This window comes from Manis javanica, chromosome 17, assembly GCF_040802235.1.
Source record: "Manis javanica isolate MJ-LG chromosome 17, MJ_LKY, whole genome shotgun sequence".
Classification (NCBI taxonomy): Eukaryota; Metazoa; Chordata; class Mammalia; order Pholidota; family Manidae; genus Manis; species Manis javanica.
Window position 1 is genome coordinate 29,432,051 of NC_133172.1, and position 15,316 is coordinate 29,447,366.

Consider the following 15,316-nt stretch of genomic DNA (forward strand, 5'->3'; position numbering starts at 1 on the left):
CTTGAGTAATAGAACTGGACCACCATTGGCCTTTTTGAGAATGATCTGAGCATGAATCAAGGTAGCATAGTGCTGAGTTGGAATTCAGGATCCCAATCCTCTCACTGCCACTCTCTGGATGAACTCAGACCATTTACAGGCTTTCTAGGCCTTGGTTTCCTGATATATAAAGTGAAGGGACTGGAGTGAGAGAGTTGGCTTTGGGGTATGAATCCTGTTTCCTCTACATACCATCTGGGTAAACTTGGGCAGGTCATGTAACCTCCCTAAGCAAACAGGACGAACCATGTCTACCTCATGAGTTGTTAAAGACTTAATGACATGATGCATGGCAGGTGCTTAGTCCACAGCTAATAATTACAGTCTATAAGTTCCTTGACACAGTGATATTATTCATTCAAGATGCTATGTTAGAGCAGGAACTTTGCAAGATAGTGGAACACTGTCTCTTCTAAGATTCTTACATGTGCAAATTCTCTTTTAAAGAAATATAAGGCCAATAAGCATATGAAAAGATACTCTATCTCACCAAACATCAGTAACAAATAAAAACCACAATGAGATACCACTTCACACTTCTAGGGTGGCCTTAAAAGGAAGGAAATTCTGACACATGCCTTGAAGACATTATGCTAAGAGAAATGATCCAGTCACAAAAAGACAAATATTGTGTAATTTCACTTATACAAAGTACCTTGAGTAGTCAAATTCATAGAGTAAGCAAAATAGTGGCTACCAGGGACTGGGAATGGTGTGGAATGGGGTGTTATTGTTCAATGGGTACAGGTTTCAGTTTGGGGTGATGAAAAAGATCTGGAGGGGGTGGTAGTGGTGGTTGCACAATTATGTAAATGTGCTTAATGCCACTGAATAGTACACTTCAAAATGGTTGAGATGGTAAGTTTTATATGTATTTCAACATAATAAAAAAAATTCTAAAGAAATGTAGAACATTGCCATAAAACACACTTAGGTTTCTTTGGGTGTGATTTTTCCGGGTGAAGGAGGCCCAGAGTCCTGGCTCCTGGAGCTGAGGGGAACAATCTGCCTGACTGCTGCAATATTTTGCACTGAAACCCTAGAAACAGACCTGGTCTGGCCCTTTAATGCTGGTCTCAGAGGGAGGCCTTTGCAGCAGGGGCCATGAACATGCACATCATGAAGTCAGGCAGACCCTTTCTGTGGAAATCAGCATTTATTTGAAGGTTTTAGTGCTCGATTTAGCCTCACCCAGAGGTGACCTTCTACACAGGGCTGAAAGAAAAATGATTTCTTTGATCATACATTGACCCCAAACTGACCTCCTATGCTTTTCAATTCATTTTAAATCATGCTGTTCCGGCCAAAGTGATTCTAACTCTTAACAAAGAATATTTCACATTTTATCAACAATTCTGGGCCAATTTCAGATCTGTTCACTTGAATAGCAAGAATAAAATCTGTGAATTCTTTCTGAGTCCTTCAGATCTTAGGCAGCAGGAAGGAAAAGTGAGGGAAATATTCATAAAAGGCATGAATCTTTGCAGACGGATGAGAAATGGAAACTCTTCCTTGCTTGGATGTGAACGGATGCCCATTTGGGCCATATTTAAGGCGGAGAAGGATGGAGTAACAACCAGGGCAGGAACCCAGGTTCTCTTTTCCTCAGGTCAGGATCAGCATCTTCCTAGGAAAGAGGACCTCACTGTCTCCTGCATCATTTATGATGCTTTTTGGCTGCAAGTAACAGCAAGCTCACTCAAGCTGGCTTAAACAATAAGGAAAATGCATCTTTCACTTGACAAGAGGTGGGGCAACTACAGGATTGGTAAACCAGCAGCTCAGTGTCATAAGCAAAGACCAGTGCTTCGTCCATCTCTCTACCTCCTCCATGGTCACGACATGGCTGCCACAGCTTTAGACATCACACACACACCAGGCAGAACCCAGGGCCCAGCCCCCAGCCAGCTGCCCTCTCATAACTCATTGTCTCATCAAGTTGAATTATACTACATATCAATGCCTAAATCAGGGGTCATCTAACTTTTTCTGTAAAGGGCCGGGCTGGTGAATACTTTTTGGCTTTGAGGACATATTTTAGGTTGCAACTACTCAACTCTGCCACTGGAATGTGGAAGCAGCCATAGGTAATTCATCAACAAATGAGAATGGCTATATTTCAATAAAACTTTAGAATAACAGGTGGCAGGCTGGCTGTCCATGCTCTGGATCAGCCATCCTCACAATTAACTGTAGGACACAACTGACTGTGGAACACGTCACAGGCTATTTATTAATTTATAATAACAATGCTTATAAATGGCTTATCCTAGTCTCTGCTGGCATCTAAAAGAGGCTATTCAAGAGGTTCTAATTCATAACATTGGACATAAGATCATCCCATAGGCAGACAGATGAACAGAGCACAGCAAAACTAGGCCACTAAAATAAAATGATAATGAAATGTCAAAATTCTTATGTCACTGGGTATCCATGAAGGTGTTGGCTACACTCCCCCTGGGGCAGCAGCTTGGGAACCAAGTGGATGTGGGTTTGAGACCAGGCTCACATAACACAGCAGGAGAAGGCTGAGGTTAGGGCAGTGGACTTTTTAAAGATGCCCTGTGTCCCTTCACAGGGAGATCCATATGTGGCACAGAGGTGCCCATGAAAGGTGCCCCCTCACATGTTGCCTCTTCAACCACATTCTTCTTGGTGGGCACCCTCCACTGGTAGCAGAATTGCTGCCTCACTGCCTTAGCCAGGGCCTTAACACTCACCAGATTGGGTGCTCTACCTGCAGCCAGCTGTGCCCAACTCACCTCTGGTCCTGCAGACATCTGCCTGGGCCTGGCAGGAAGAATACAGGAGAATGATTTGTTAGAGGCCAACCCCACAGGCCCAACTCTTGAGATGCTGGATGATGGTTTGCTGCAAATACCAGCCCCTCTTTATTAAGCCCTCAACATGCAAATACATCTGCAGGTTCATCATGTTGCCATGCACTCATACCATTCATTCCTGAGTGCCCCTATGTTCCAGGCACTGCCTTCCTCCATGCTTGGAGGGACAGGGAGGAGGGCGTGGTCAAGACTTAGAAGGAAGTGGGGTGGAAGACCTGAAATGGAAGCTTTGGCAGTCATCACCGCCCAGCTGCATTTAGAGCTCAGCCTGGGTGCTGGGAGCTGGGTCACTGAGGCTTTGCATCCAAAGGAATGAGAAACAGCCTGGCTGAGGATGTGCCCTGGGCAAACATTGCCCAAGAGCCTTGGGGATTTTCTTTCTTTTTTTTTCAAATATTACCATGAATTAGCAGCACTTATTCCTGGGCTACTAGGAATATAGCCAACTTTGAGGTTGTAAAGAAAGCCTTTTATCTGAGAAACTCTGTGGAAGTTTATTTCTTAGTGAATGGAGAAAACAACGAGGGTATGTGAGAGGAAATAGTAAAGACATTGGAGTATCTTCAGTAAAATAATTGCAAGGAAACATTTCAGGGTAGTTTAATTTCCTACTGCATTTTAATGACCAATATAGAAGATGTAAAAATGTCATATTTAGAGAAAGTCCAACATTTTGTTTTCCCTGTTATTCTAATAGATCAAATGGAACATGCAATATGATTTTTTTTTAAAAAAGTTTGCCAAACACTATAATCAGTCTTTCACATCACACTGTGTAGATACTGCTTGTCACTCACTCAAAGTAGATGTGAATAGCAGTTTAACAAGAAGAAAACTCTGCTCTTTTCCTTTAGAAAACAAACTTATCCTTAGGTATGTTCCCTGTTTACTTTGACCGGGTTTTAACTGAAAGTTACAATGTGTCAATTCTTGGGTATTGATGGAGATCCACAAGGGACCTTTCAGATTTTAGGAGGTGAGAGGCAATTTTTTAATCCATTAGCTTTGTCTGCCTCGGTTCAACACTCAGAGCCAACTCCAAGCCTGCTAAGTAAGGTCAGGAATGGGCTGGGTGAGAGAAAGAAAAAACCTCTGCCTCAGCTCAGCCTGTGCATCAAGGTGGGAGGGACGGTGGACCAGGGCTGACAGCTGAGATGACAGCCCCTCCTCGTGCAGGCTCATCTAACTTATTCCATGCATCCTCCTTGTCCTCTAAAATCAGTTGATGTGACTTCCACAGGGGCCTTTGTAATTGGACTTTTGTTTTCTGCTGCTAATAACATTGCAAATGCAGAAGCTGTCTTCTCAGCAAGGACTTCAGGCTTGTCAAACTCAACCACCTGAAAATCAGAAAAGAAAAGCTGAAATTGTCAGAAAATATGCACCCACCATACATCCCAGACCACTGAAGCCCCTGAGGAGATGAGGTCATCTTTCTGCACCTTCCCATTTTCCATGACTAGGACGAGGTTCCAATTGAGGACTGTTCTGAGGCCATGGGCAATGATCAACACCGTGCAGCCTTTGAAGGCAGCTTTGATGGTTCGCTGTACAAGGGTGTCAGTCTTAGAGTCCATAGAGGCAGTGGCTTCATCAAGGAGAATGATCTATTAGGAAGGAACATTGTGAAAGTCACAGTAAGCCAAAGCTATACCTAGAGGGAAATTCATAGTCTTAACTCTACTTATTAAAAAGAGAGAGAGAAGGGCTGAAAAGTAATGAGCTGGGTGTCCACCACAAGAAGTTAAGAAAAAAGAAAAATTAAAGTCATGTTACACCACCTTCATCTTCTTCAGAGGAACTGGCTGGAGGACCAAGGTTGTACATTCTTTACTCCATTTTTAAGTGTTTTATTCTAACTCTACAAACTGGTAGGAAGAAACACACCACAGGCTTCATCTACTGTGCTAACACGAGTCAGCATAAGGTGTAATAACAGTACTTATATTAGTTTCTTATTGCTACTATAACAAATTAGCACAAATTTAGAAGCATAAAGCAACACAAACATATTATTCTGAAAGTCAGAATTTCAAAAATCAAGGTATTGTCAGGGCTGCATTCCTTTTGCAGGCTCTAGGGAAGAAACTGTTTCCTTGCCTTTCCCAGCTTCTAGAGGCTGTCTGCTCTCCTTGGCTTGTGGCCCCTTCCTGGCATAATTCTAACCTCTACTTCCATTCTCCCATCTCTTTCTCCTTTTTTGACCCTCCTTCCTCACTTGTATAAAGACCTCTGTGATTACACTGGGGCCACCCAGGTAATACCTTCCTACCACTGGGGCCACCCAGGATAATCTTCCTATCACAACATCCTTGATTTGATCCCATTTGCAAAGCCCCCTTTTCCTAGGTAAGGTAACACATACACAGGTTCCAGGTGTCAGGACATGGGCATCTTTGGGGAGAGGGCAGGCATTATTCTGCCCACCACAATGCTGGTTTGTAAGTCAGAGGTCTTGAGGTCAAATCTCACTCTGTTTGACCTTGACTGTTACTTAACTTCTCCAGGGCTCCATTTCCTCATCTGTAAAATGGGGTTGCACCTTATTCTAAGCATGAAATGCAAAGACAATAATATATAAACTGCTTAGCAGTGAATGCATGTTGGCTCCCTGTCCTGCCATTAGCACATTTAGAGAACATGCACGATGGATTACACTTGACCATGGTTCAGACAATGGGATCTCTAAAACAACAATCCCTTCCTTGAAATTAGTAAGCAAAAACAGCTAAGTTGCTGAGAAAAACGAGTATAAATTTTATAATCTCATGTCTTAGCATTCTAAAGGCCTTGGTTAGAATCCTGGATGATGTCTATCAGGACTCGGAATTGTTCAGGGACAAAGGGGAAAAGTTGAGAAGCAGATTTCTCAAACTCAAGCCACTTACAAGGAGAGAGAGAGAACACCTAAGCAAGACCTCCCAGGAGGAGGCCCAGGGGAGGTAGGTGCTATTGCTATAAATGGCTGTTATTTTTCAATTTTTACCCCTCACAACTTTGTCTTAAGAAAAGGTAATAGGTTTTTAAATGGCTCAATTGCTCTCTCTTTACTGAAAGACAAGTGCGTGGTTCTACCTATGGACTGAGTGGCGCTGTGGGAAATATACAAAATTTGACCAATCCATTTTCCACACTGTTTCCTTACTTTTGAATTACGGAGAAGCACTCAGGCCACACAAAGCAGCTGACATTCCCCCACTGAGAAGTTTTCTCCATTTTCTGTGACTTCTGCCTGTAATTTTTCCAGGAGTTTCATTATCTGTAAAACACAGAAAATGCCACATTTATGCTGATGATCTATAAAATTGTCCTGCATTGTCTATATTGATTGCCCCCTTTTCATCTATTCATCAGCTGGCTTTATTTTACTGTGGGAAAGAAAGCACAAAATAACAATCATTTCAGCGTGGCAAACAGGCACCAGGGAAAGACCAGGGAGGAGGCGAACATTAATAATTTACAATCACAGTATGATTCATAGAACCCTGTAGACACCTCACCAAAAGAGTACAAATGATGCACATATGGCTCCAGGGAAACACAAACAAATATAAGTGACTTCCAGCCTCCCTACTTCCGTGGACAAAATAGAGATGGGTGAGAGATTTTTCTGGTCATCAAGGAAAGAAAGACAGGCTCAGATGTAATAAGTAAAATCATAATAAGTAAAAGTGGCTTTGGGAAAGGCTCACCTTGGCACCTTGTCCTGGGAAAATAAATCCCCCCAGGGCTGCCGAAGTGGCCATGCTTGCCTGCTGACCCCAGCTGCAGCTCTTCCAGGACAGGGCCCCATCCGCAGATGGTTTGGTGCACTCTCACCACTCACGCCAGCCGTTCACCATTCCCAGAGCATGTCGTACCCCCACTCCTTCCCTTGTCTTATCTGCTGTGATAAGCAAATAAGGTTTTAGACAGAACAGCAGGGTGCTCCATCTGCTCTAAAGTCAGATGGACCTGGATTCAAGTCTCTATTCTGCCGCTCATTAGCCTGCATACGTTACTTACCTGAGTCTTAATTTATGCATCTCTAAACATCAGGGTTGGAGTACCAGCCTCAGAGGATGAGAGTCAGGACTAAGGGAAATAATGCACATAGGGTTCTTGATTGGATCACTGCAGAGGCCAAATAAATATTATCCGTTGTTACTTGTAATAAGAGTAAGTAAGGATTAGAGTCTACTGACCTATGGGGTGCAACAAATAAAACTGGCCAGATGCTAGCCCATTGCTTGTCAAATTTAAACCTGGCCCAGGTATCTGGGGCACTGGTACTGGGAAAGGCACTCATCCTGGACAGTCCCAGAGACCTACTGTGTCTCTCATGAATGTTCTCTCCAGAACCTGCCAGAGTATCTCATCGGGGTGATTCTCAAAGGGATCCAAGTTGTGCCTGCAATGAAGGAAAGGAGAGGGAGCTGGATTTCTGAGGATGAGAGGATGGGAGAGCATATTTTCTGCATCATGTGGAGGAAAGCAGGAGGTGGTGTGTGGTGAGCCCAAGGCTCCAAGAGTAATATTTAGCTCAGAAAAAAGGCACATGCCATACAAGCCGAGAGACCAAGGACCCTTAACTCTGTGATGGAGGAGACCACCAAGGTAGGAGGGATACGCGAAGCCCTGCCTGAGACAGCACCAAGCTAGGCACTAAGAAAGGCACATCTGGCCCACACGGCGGCTCTGTGCAGCAGCAGACTGACCTTATGTAAATGCTTGGCAGGGGGAGAGGGAGAGCAAGCAATTCAATCTGCTGCTGCATTTACTCCACCTTCAGAAGCAAGAGGTACATCTGCAGCTCCCTGGGCCTTGCAGAGGGTGAGTTTCTCATTTGCAGGGTGGGAATCTAGTGGTTCAAGACTCAGAATGTATTTTTCATAGAGCTCTAAATACAGCCCCTTGCTTCATCTGGTGCTCAGTGAGAGACATGGACCTCTCATTAGAGGGGCAGCTGCTGCACAGGACTAAATGAGAAGCTGTGGTTTCCTCTTGGTGCCTTGACATCAAATCTTGAGCCCTGTAGAAGTTGCAGCCCTATTGCTCTTGTACTTGAACAGCTTCTGTTCACTCCTTAGTGGGACTGAATTGGTGCGTTTCCCTACAGATGGCTACGTATGTAGGATAATGATTTATTTCATCTTGCAAACTGGGCTGCTTTTGAGAGTGGCTACTGCTAAACTGAAGAGGATGCTGAGACATAGGCATAAATCAGGGCTCTCAAGGGCCAACTGGGGTATCTGCTCTCCCTACATACAAGCGTCTTGCTTATTAGGAATAAAGTTTACAAAACACAAGTAATGCTCAGGGCCCTAGTCCTGGGCTTCTCGTAACACTAGCAGTGCTTGTGAGCACCTGGAAATGATGCTTCCCTCAGGTAGAAGAGCCCCAGGCCAGCCATCCTGTGGTGCATCACAAAGTTCCTGGTTGGTCTGATTTCACTGTCCAAAAATTGGAATGCATAACAATCAAAAACAGCTACCTTACTGTACCTACAAACAGGACAGGATCCTGTGGAATCACAGTCAGCTTGGTTCTGAGCTCTTGCAAACCAATAGTGCAGATATCCGCCTCATCAATGCAGATCGTGCCACTGGCTGGCTCCACCAGATGAAACAAGGCCATTCCCAGTGATGACTTTCCTGGGAATGATAAAAGCAAGGACCTGGAATCAAGCATCAGCTTGCACTTCCATCATATCCAAGTACCTAATCAAGAGAGTTTTTTATGCAATGAGGATGGCTCTGTGCAGATAAGAGCACAGACAGCAATGGCTCACTTTGTGGGCACAACCAGCTGCCCTGGTGCGGCTAACCTGCCCACCCCTGTAGGGGTTGTTAGCACGCGACTCATCCTCTTGTTTCACCAGAATGATTCTCATTTAATTAATCCAAAAATTGATGTGTGTTTGCTTCCAACTCCACACACACACCCATTCAATCTGAAATCCTAATTTACAATAAAGTGATTTGCAGAGGAGGAGAGGCAGCCAGTCTGCCTCACATGCACGTTGCCTTCTGGTGTGGCTTAAGTACATACCCATGGAAGTGCAAAGAAAACTACCCGAAAGAATCACACTCAGAGTTTGTCCTCCCTAGAACCTGTTCTTCCCACAATCCCAACCATCTCCCCACTTGGGATGTTCAAGTTCAGCCCATCGAGAACAAGGGGAGTGTAGTCTCTATATCTCATCTGATAGTCTCTGAATGTTATCTCCCCATGGGTGGGCCAGTCGTGAGGACAAGTCCCCTCTTTGAGGAGGTGAGTGCATTCAGGGACACAGGTCTGAAAAGCAGAATAATCATTGACAGGTTAATGGCCATTTGCTTTTCCATTCATTTAATCCATTCATTCATTCATTCACACAATTCTAGGTACTGATGTTTATGGTGGCAAACTAGACCAATAAGGATCCCACACTCAAGACTCTTACATTCCAGTGGGAAGGCAGATAATAAACTTGAAAAGAATCAGAGTACTGTAGTAGAATGAAGAATGAATGTGTTAGGAGGGGCTGGAGAAGCTCAAGTGTCCAGGAAGGCACCGGTAAGGATGTGACACTTCAGCTGAGGCCTGGAATGCTGCAGATGCCAGCTACAAGAAGACTTGAGTCCAGAGCCTTCCAGGCAGAGTGGATGGCAAGTGCATAGGCCTTGAGATGGGAACAAGCTTGGGGACTTTGAGGAATAGAAAGAAGTCATATGGATGGAGCTTAGTAAATAGACAACTATCAGGGACAGCTCATACTGGGGTGCCTTGTGGGACTGGGCAATTGTCAGCAGTGTAACCATGAAGCTGTGTGGCAAACCCAGACCAAGCCTCAAAATTTGCATAATTCAATCAGATACAATTTCAATATCTGCAAGAGTCATCATGGTATTATAAGTAGGAAGATGACAAGAACACAGGATGTCAAGTTTAGTGGTCTTTAGACTTACATCGAAAAAACATTTAAGTTTCCTAAGAGCCCAAGATATGCAAAGTCTAATTAAGGAGTAGAGCAACTTTGCTGCATTACAAGACCAATTCCTCCTCTGAAGTTATGAAGTCACATTTAGCAATGAGAAATAGGGCTTCCACGTACCCCATTAGGGTGGCCAGCCACTCTGAATCTCCGGTTGACAGGCAACCACAATTAGCTCTGGAAAATTTAGAATTAATAATAAAAATATTTAAGAAGCAAAATTGTAACAGTAATATTTTTAGTTTAAGGAATATTGGTGTTTTAATTATTCATACTATTAATGACATCTGGGCTTATGATTCTAATTTAAAATGTATAATTGAATAATTTATTTAAACATGATTTTAAGTTAAAAGCTTGCTGCTTATGTACAGCATTGGGATTGTTAGGCAAACTTAAAGCTCTCTTTATTTATAAGTTTAATTTATTAGAGTTATTTAACCTCAGAAAAGTTTGTTTGTTAAATCAAATAAAGGTACTTAAAAAGGAAAAATGTATTAAGTTTTAAAATTCAGTTTAAAGTATTTAAGTTTGTAAATGGTGCCAAACACTATTCAAAGGCCCTTAAAACTGATTGCTTGACTTGGCTGGACTGTTTTTCAAAGAATACCAGGATCTTCAAGTTGAGCATAAAAGTTTTTAAAGAAGAGTTAGACCATTTTTTTTCTATTTACAATTTTAGTCAATCAAATATTAGTTTTTACTAACTAAAGTAAGCCACTGAATTCTCTTTTCTGAATACAAAAACTGTCCTTGAGAATTTTTTTTTAAAAAGGAATCTCTCTCAGTATCAAGGACTTTAGATGTATTGGAAATATGGGTTTTAAGAAGAGGGTTTGTGGTCTGATTTCAGTTTTTAAAGAGATCCCTTTCACATGTAAAAAGATCAAATGCTTGCATAAATCCTGCCAAATAACTTTTCCCTCCCCTGGTACACACTTATTTCTTACCAAAATATACTCTCAGAGCAACTCCACCGAAGGTGAATTTGGCCTGGGTCTAGTTCCTGTTTGCACACACACTTGGAGCAGTCCACTTAGCTATTGCAAAGGAACTAGCAGCAGTTAGAGCCCTTCCCTCCCTGAGGCCCTGTCATCCCACCTGCAGGAATTACCCCTCTGGCTCTCAGGACCTCACAAAAAGGAGGCCTGCATTGCCAGCAAGTGATGGAAGTAAAGATATTCCTGTTGGGGTGTTCTGCCTGTAAACATGTTCTTTGTATTTTGGAAACAAATGGTAATGACTTTTTCCCTGGCACTCCTCCCACAGCATCACTAGATAACTCGCCTCTTGGCTTGAGTGGTGGAGAGCTGCTGTGGGGCTAGAATCCTCCCAGGGCTGCAGAACTGCTATAGGTACTGTTTGCTTGCTACCACCTGGTAGGGTTCTGCAACACCCAGGCCCTCCCCACTTGACCCAACCTGCAGCCAAGACACAACTGAAGTCCAGTCACCATGGATCATCAGAGGTGGAAGAAAGCTATCAAGCCCCAGTGCTTGCTCCAGACATGAGAAAAATCTAGGCTCAGACTAGGAGATGTGGCTCACTAAGGCCACCCATCTTGGACCAGAATTCTCCAAAAGCCAACCCTGAGAGTTGAGCATAAGCAGTATATTGGGGCAGGTTGAATGGGGGACCCCCCTCCTCCAAGAGATATGTTCACATTCAAGTCCCTGGAGCTGTGAATGCTACCTCATTTGGAAAAAGGATCTTTGCAGGTATAATCCTGGGTCATCCTGGATTATCTGGTTGGGCCCTAAAGCCAAGGACAAGTGTCCTCATGAGAGACAGGAGAAGGCACAGAGGAGAGGAGAAGGAGATGTCAAGGCGGAGGCAGACTGGAGTCCTGCTGCTACAAGCCAGGGGACCAAGTATGGCCACCAGCCACAAGCTGGGAGAGACAAGGAGCAGATTCTCCCCCAGAGATTCAGAGGGCAAACGGCCCAGCTGACCCCTTGACTGGGACTTCTGACCTCCAGAGCTGTGAGAAAATGAATTTCTCCATTTTTTAAGCCACTAGCTTGTGGTATTTTGTTACAGCAGCCTTAGGAAACTAATCCAGGTGGCAGACACAAAAGGTGGGGGCTGAGAGAAGTGAGGCATGGAAGAGAAGGAGAGTCATGAGAGGTTCAACTGCAGGCATCTGAAGTTTGATCCCTCTGGGGGCTCAGGGACACTGCATGGTGGAGTACACAGTGGAGGTGTCCCAAGGAAAGTGGGCTACATCTCTTCTAATTTCCTTTAGTCACTGCTGGGGCCACTCTGGGAGAACTCCCTGCACCTGCTGCCTGCCGTGGGCTCGGCCTGTGCAGCTTCCCACAGCAGGGAGGCCAGCTGGCCTGCACTGGAAGTGTGGGGCACCAGCACCTGCCTCAGTCACAAAGTGGGCTAGTGGGTGAGGCAAAGCCAGGTCTTCTCCCACTAGGGGAGCGGTGATGTGGGCCAGGCACTGTTAGGGGGCTGGACTCCCAGGGGATGAATGTGACTGATAGACAAGATCCCTGCACTCATGGAACTTCTGTTCTAGTAGGCTGGCAGGACGAGACACAAGCAATTTCAGAGAATGATGAAAATGTAAATGAAACAGGATGATAAGAAAGAGTAGCTGGGTTTGAGGTGGGGCTTCCTCAGGAGATTAAGGAGCTATGTCTATGTAAGAAGGCCGCCAGGCAAACTCAGGGAAAGAAAGCTCTGCACAGCAGTGAGTGGCCTTATCAGGAAGGAGTCAGTGTGGCGGGAGCAGGTGAATGAGATGGAAAGTGGTGTGGGTCCAGACCCTCAGAGAGCTTCCCTCAGCAGGCCTCCCTTCGTGCCTCCCTGCCTAACACACACCACTGGAGTCCCATTTCTCTGATAGCAATGACTCTCAACCTGGATGATTATGCCCACAGGGGACATTCAGCAATGTCTAGAGGCATCTAGGGAGTCTCCTCCTCTACTGGCATCTCCTAGGAGGCCTCAAAGATCCTATGATGCCTAAGACAGACCCTCACAAAAAGGAATATCTGCCCCAAATGTCCAGAATGCTACAACCAAGAAACCCTTTCTTAGAATACAGGCAACACCTCTGCCCGTGGCTGACAAAGCCCTGCACAGTCTACCCCTGCCAACCCCTCAAACCTTATTTCCTACCAGTCTGCTCAAACCTCATGAACTTCTGAGTTCCTCAAATGCCTCAAGCTCCTGCCTACCCTGAGACTTTGACCCTTGGCCTGAAGCACTTTTCCTTCTGTCTTGCTTGCTTGACAACCAGCTTGGAACTCACCTCCCAGCAGAGGCCTCCTCTGGCTCCAGATGTAATGTTGTTTCATCCCTGACAGTCACATTACCCTGCTTCGTTATCTTCATAACACTTAATTTCTGAAGTTTTCTCATTTATTTACTTGCACACTTATTTACTCCATTCCACTCTATGTCCCTTTATATCCCACTAGGATATAAGCCCCATGAGCTCAGGAACCTGTCCAGCTTGATCACTGCTAAATCCACAGCACTAGCATAATTCCTGGTTCCCAGTAGGTGCTCAGTGGATATCCAGTGAATGAATGAACGCTGCCCTTTAGAAGAGAGTATTTTGTTAAATTCAATGTTATCAGCTTCTCAAGGGGCTGGGCAGCCCTCCACAGGTTTAGAATTCCCACGTCAGCACAGGGCTGGCCCCAGTACGTGCTCATTCACTGTGATGTTATGTGATGTTACTTTGCATTCACTTTCTGCTCTGTGGGACTTCACACCAATTTCTCATCCATTGAGGGAGCTTCTGCTGTTCTCATAGGAAGCTGTGTCATTCAGATTTTGCGTTCTCCAAAGGGAGCTAATGCTCATTAAAGCCACGAAGCCAGCTGGAGAAGAAGCATTTCCCCTAGATATCAGTGTGTGCAAATTCTCCATTCTTACAGGGATGTTTGAAAACAATCTCATGGAAAGCTGATGATATCTCCCAAAAGCATGACTTCAGTTGAGAAAAGCTGTTTCACTTGGACCAAGAAAAGGAATCCATTTGACATCATCTGCTTTATATTTTACGAGACAAAAACAAATAACATCTATCAACAAGGGAAACTGGCTACCCAAGGAAAATTCATTTTTCCCACTTTAGAGTCTTAAGAAGATATTTTAATTCATCCTCCTTCCAAAAATATCATCAAAATGATAACAGATTTTCAAAAAGGACTAGACCTTTCATTCCCAACCCAACAGGGGTTGGGAAGAGATATCATTGAATGGGAGAGTAACAAATTTCTAAAAGATGGAAAGAGAATGAAAGCTTATTGATAGAATGGAGGAAGAATTTGCTGCAGGGGCTATAGAGTCTAGCAGAAATCAGGGAGGCTCCGAGTGTGAGAAGGGCCTACAAAGAGACTGACTATCTGCTTATAGACAGCTACTCCTATCAGACCCATTTACTCCCCTCCCCTCTTTTTTCTCTCAATCAGAGGTACACACACTTACACACACTTCTCGAAAGACATCAAAGGAACTTGGGTAAAATGAAGCTCCGGGAATAGTACCTTAGACAAAACCCCTTAAAACTAGCACATAGGTGCCTGAAGGCCACCTCCCTGGCTGCTTTCCTGAAGTGAAGCCAGCCTGTGCAAAAGTCTGACCCATTAGGAGACATCTAGCAAGGCATAGACAAAGGCAGAGGAAACCCTGAGAACCCAACCCAGTCCCTCATCATTAAATACAAATGGATCAAGAGACATATGGACAAACCAATAGCATGAAAGAGCAAGAACCAGATAAACAAAAAGAAAAATTGACCCTGGAAAGAACAGATACCAGTCAAAGAAGATAAGAGAGTTTAAGGAAATGGGACTTCTAATTAATATCCTTAGAGAGATTTAAAATATATTCCATCCATGTAAAAATAATTCCTTTAAAAACTCAGAAACTAAGAAAGAATTTGTGGAAATTAATGGATATGTGAGTTTGATATGGATATGTGATTACCAAACTTAAAATTCAAAAGAATGGCTGAATGATAAAGCTAAGGAAAATTCCCCAAATGAAGATAAAAATATAAGAACATGGAAACTTTGAGATAGAGGAAAAGAAACATTGAAATTTGACACAAGAAATCCAATATTCAACCAATATAAGTTCTAGAAAGAGAAAACAGAGGCAAAGGAGAGGAAGAGGAGAAAAAAGAGAAACTTTTCACAGCTTAAGAGAAGTTTGACTTCAATAGAAAAGAAGCCACAGCCTTGAATAGAATAAATGAAAAAGGACCCATACTTGGCCACATTATCTCAGATTTTCAGTTTGCCAAGGTTAAGGAACTGACTGGAAAAGCTTTCAAAGAGAAAACCATGAGGCTTACATTAGAGAATGAGATTGATTCAGATGGATATCAGAGCCAGATGAACTGGGCTCAAATCCTGGCTCCTACGCATGAAGGTGTGTGAACCTGGGCAAAGTCTTTCTGGGCCTCAGTCTCCTTATATGTAAAGTGGGATAAGCAGTACTTACCTCATAG

The 15,316-nt window shown here is 43.9% G+C and overlaps 1 protein-coding gene across 1 annotated transcript in view; it reads right to left on the minus strand.

Moving 5' to 3' along the window:
• Nucleotides 1-3,499: 3,499 nt before the first annotated feature.
• The window catches only part of ABCC12 (ATP binding cassette subfamily C member 12), a 57,329-nt gene continuing 45,512 nt past the window's right edge, over nucleotides 3,500-15,316 (minus strand). The window contains 7 exon segments of the mRNA XM_073225624.1: nucleotides 3,500-4,222; nucleotides 4,325-4,489; nucleotides 6,028-6,141; nucleotides 7,194-7,272; nucleotides 8,356-8,518; nucleotides 8,972-9,158; nucleotides 10,788-10,877. Of these exon segments, the coding sequence (XP_073081725.1) occupies nucleotides 4,070-4,222; nucleotides 4,325-4,489; nucleotides 6,028-6,141; nucleotides 7,194-7,272; nucleotides 8,356-8,518; nucleotides 8,972-9,158; nucleotides 10,788-10,877 (951 nt within the window). The 3' untranslated portion in view covers nucleotides 3,500-4,069.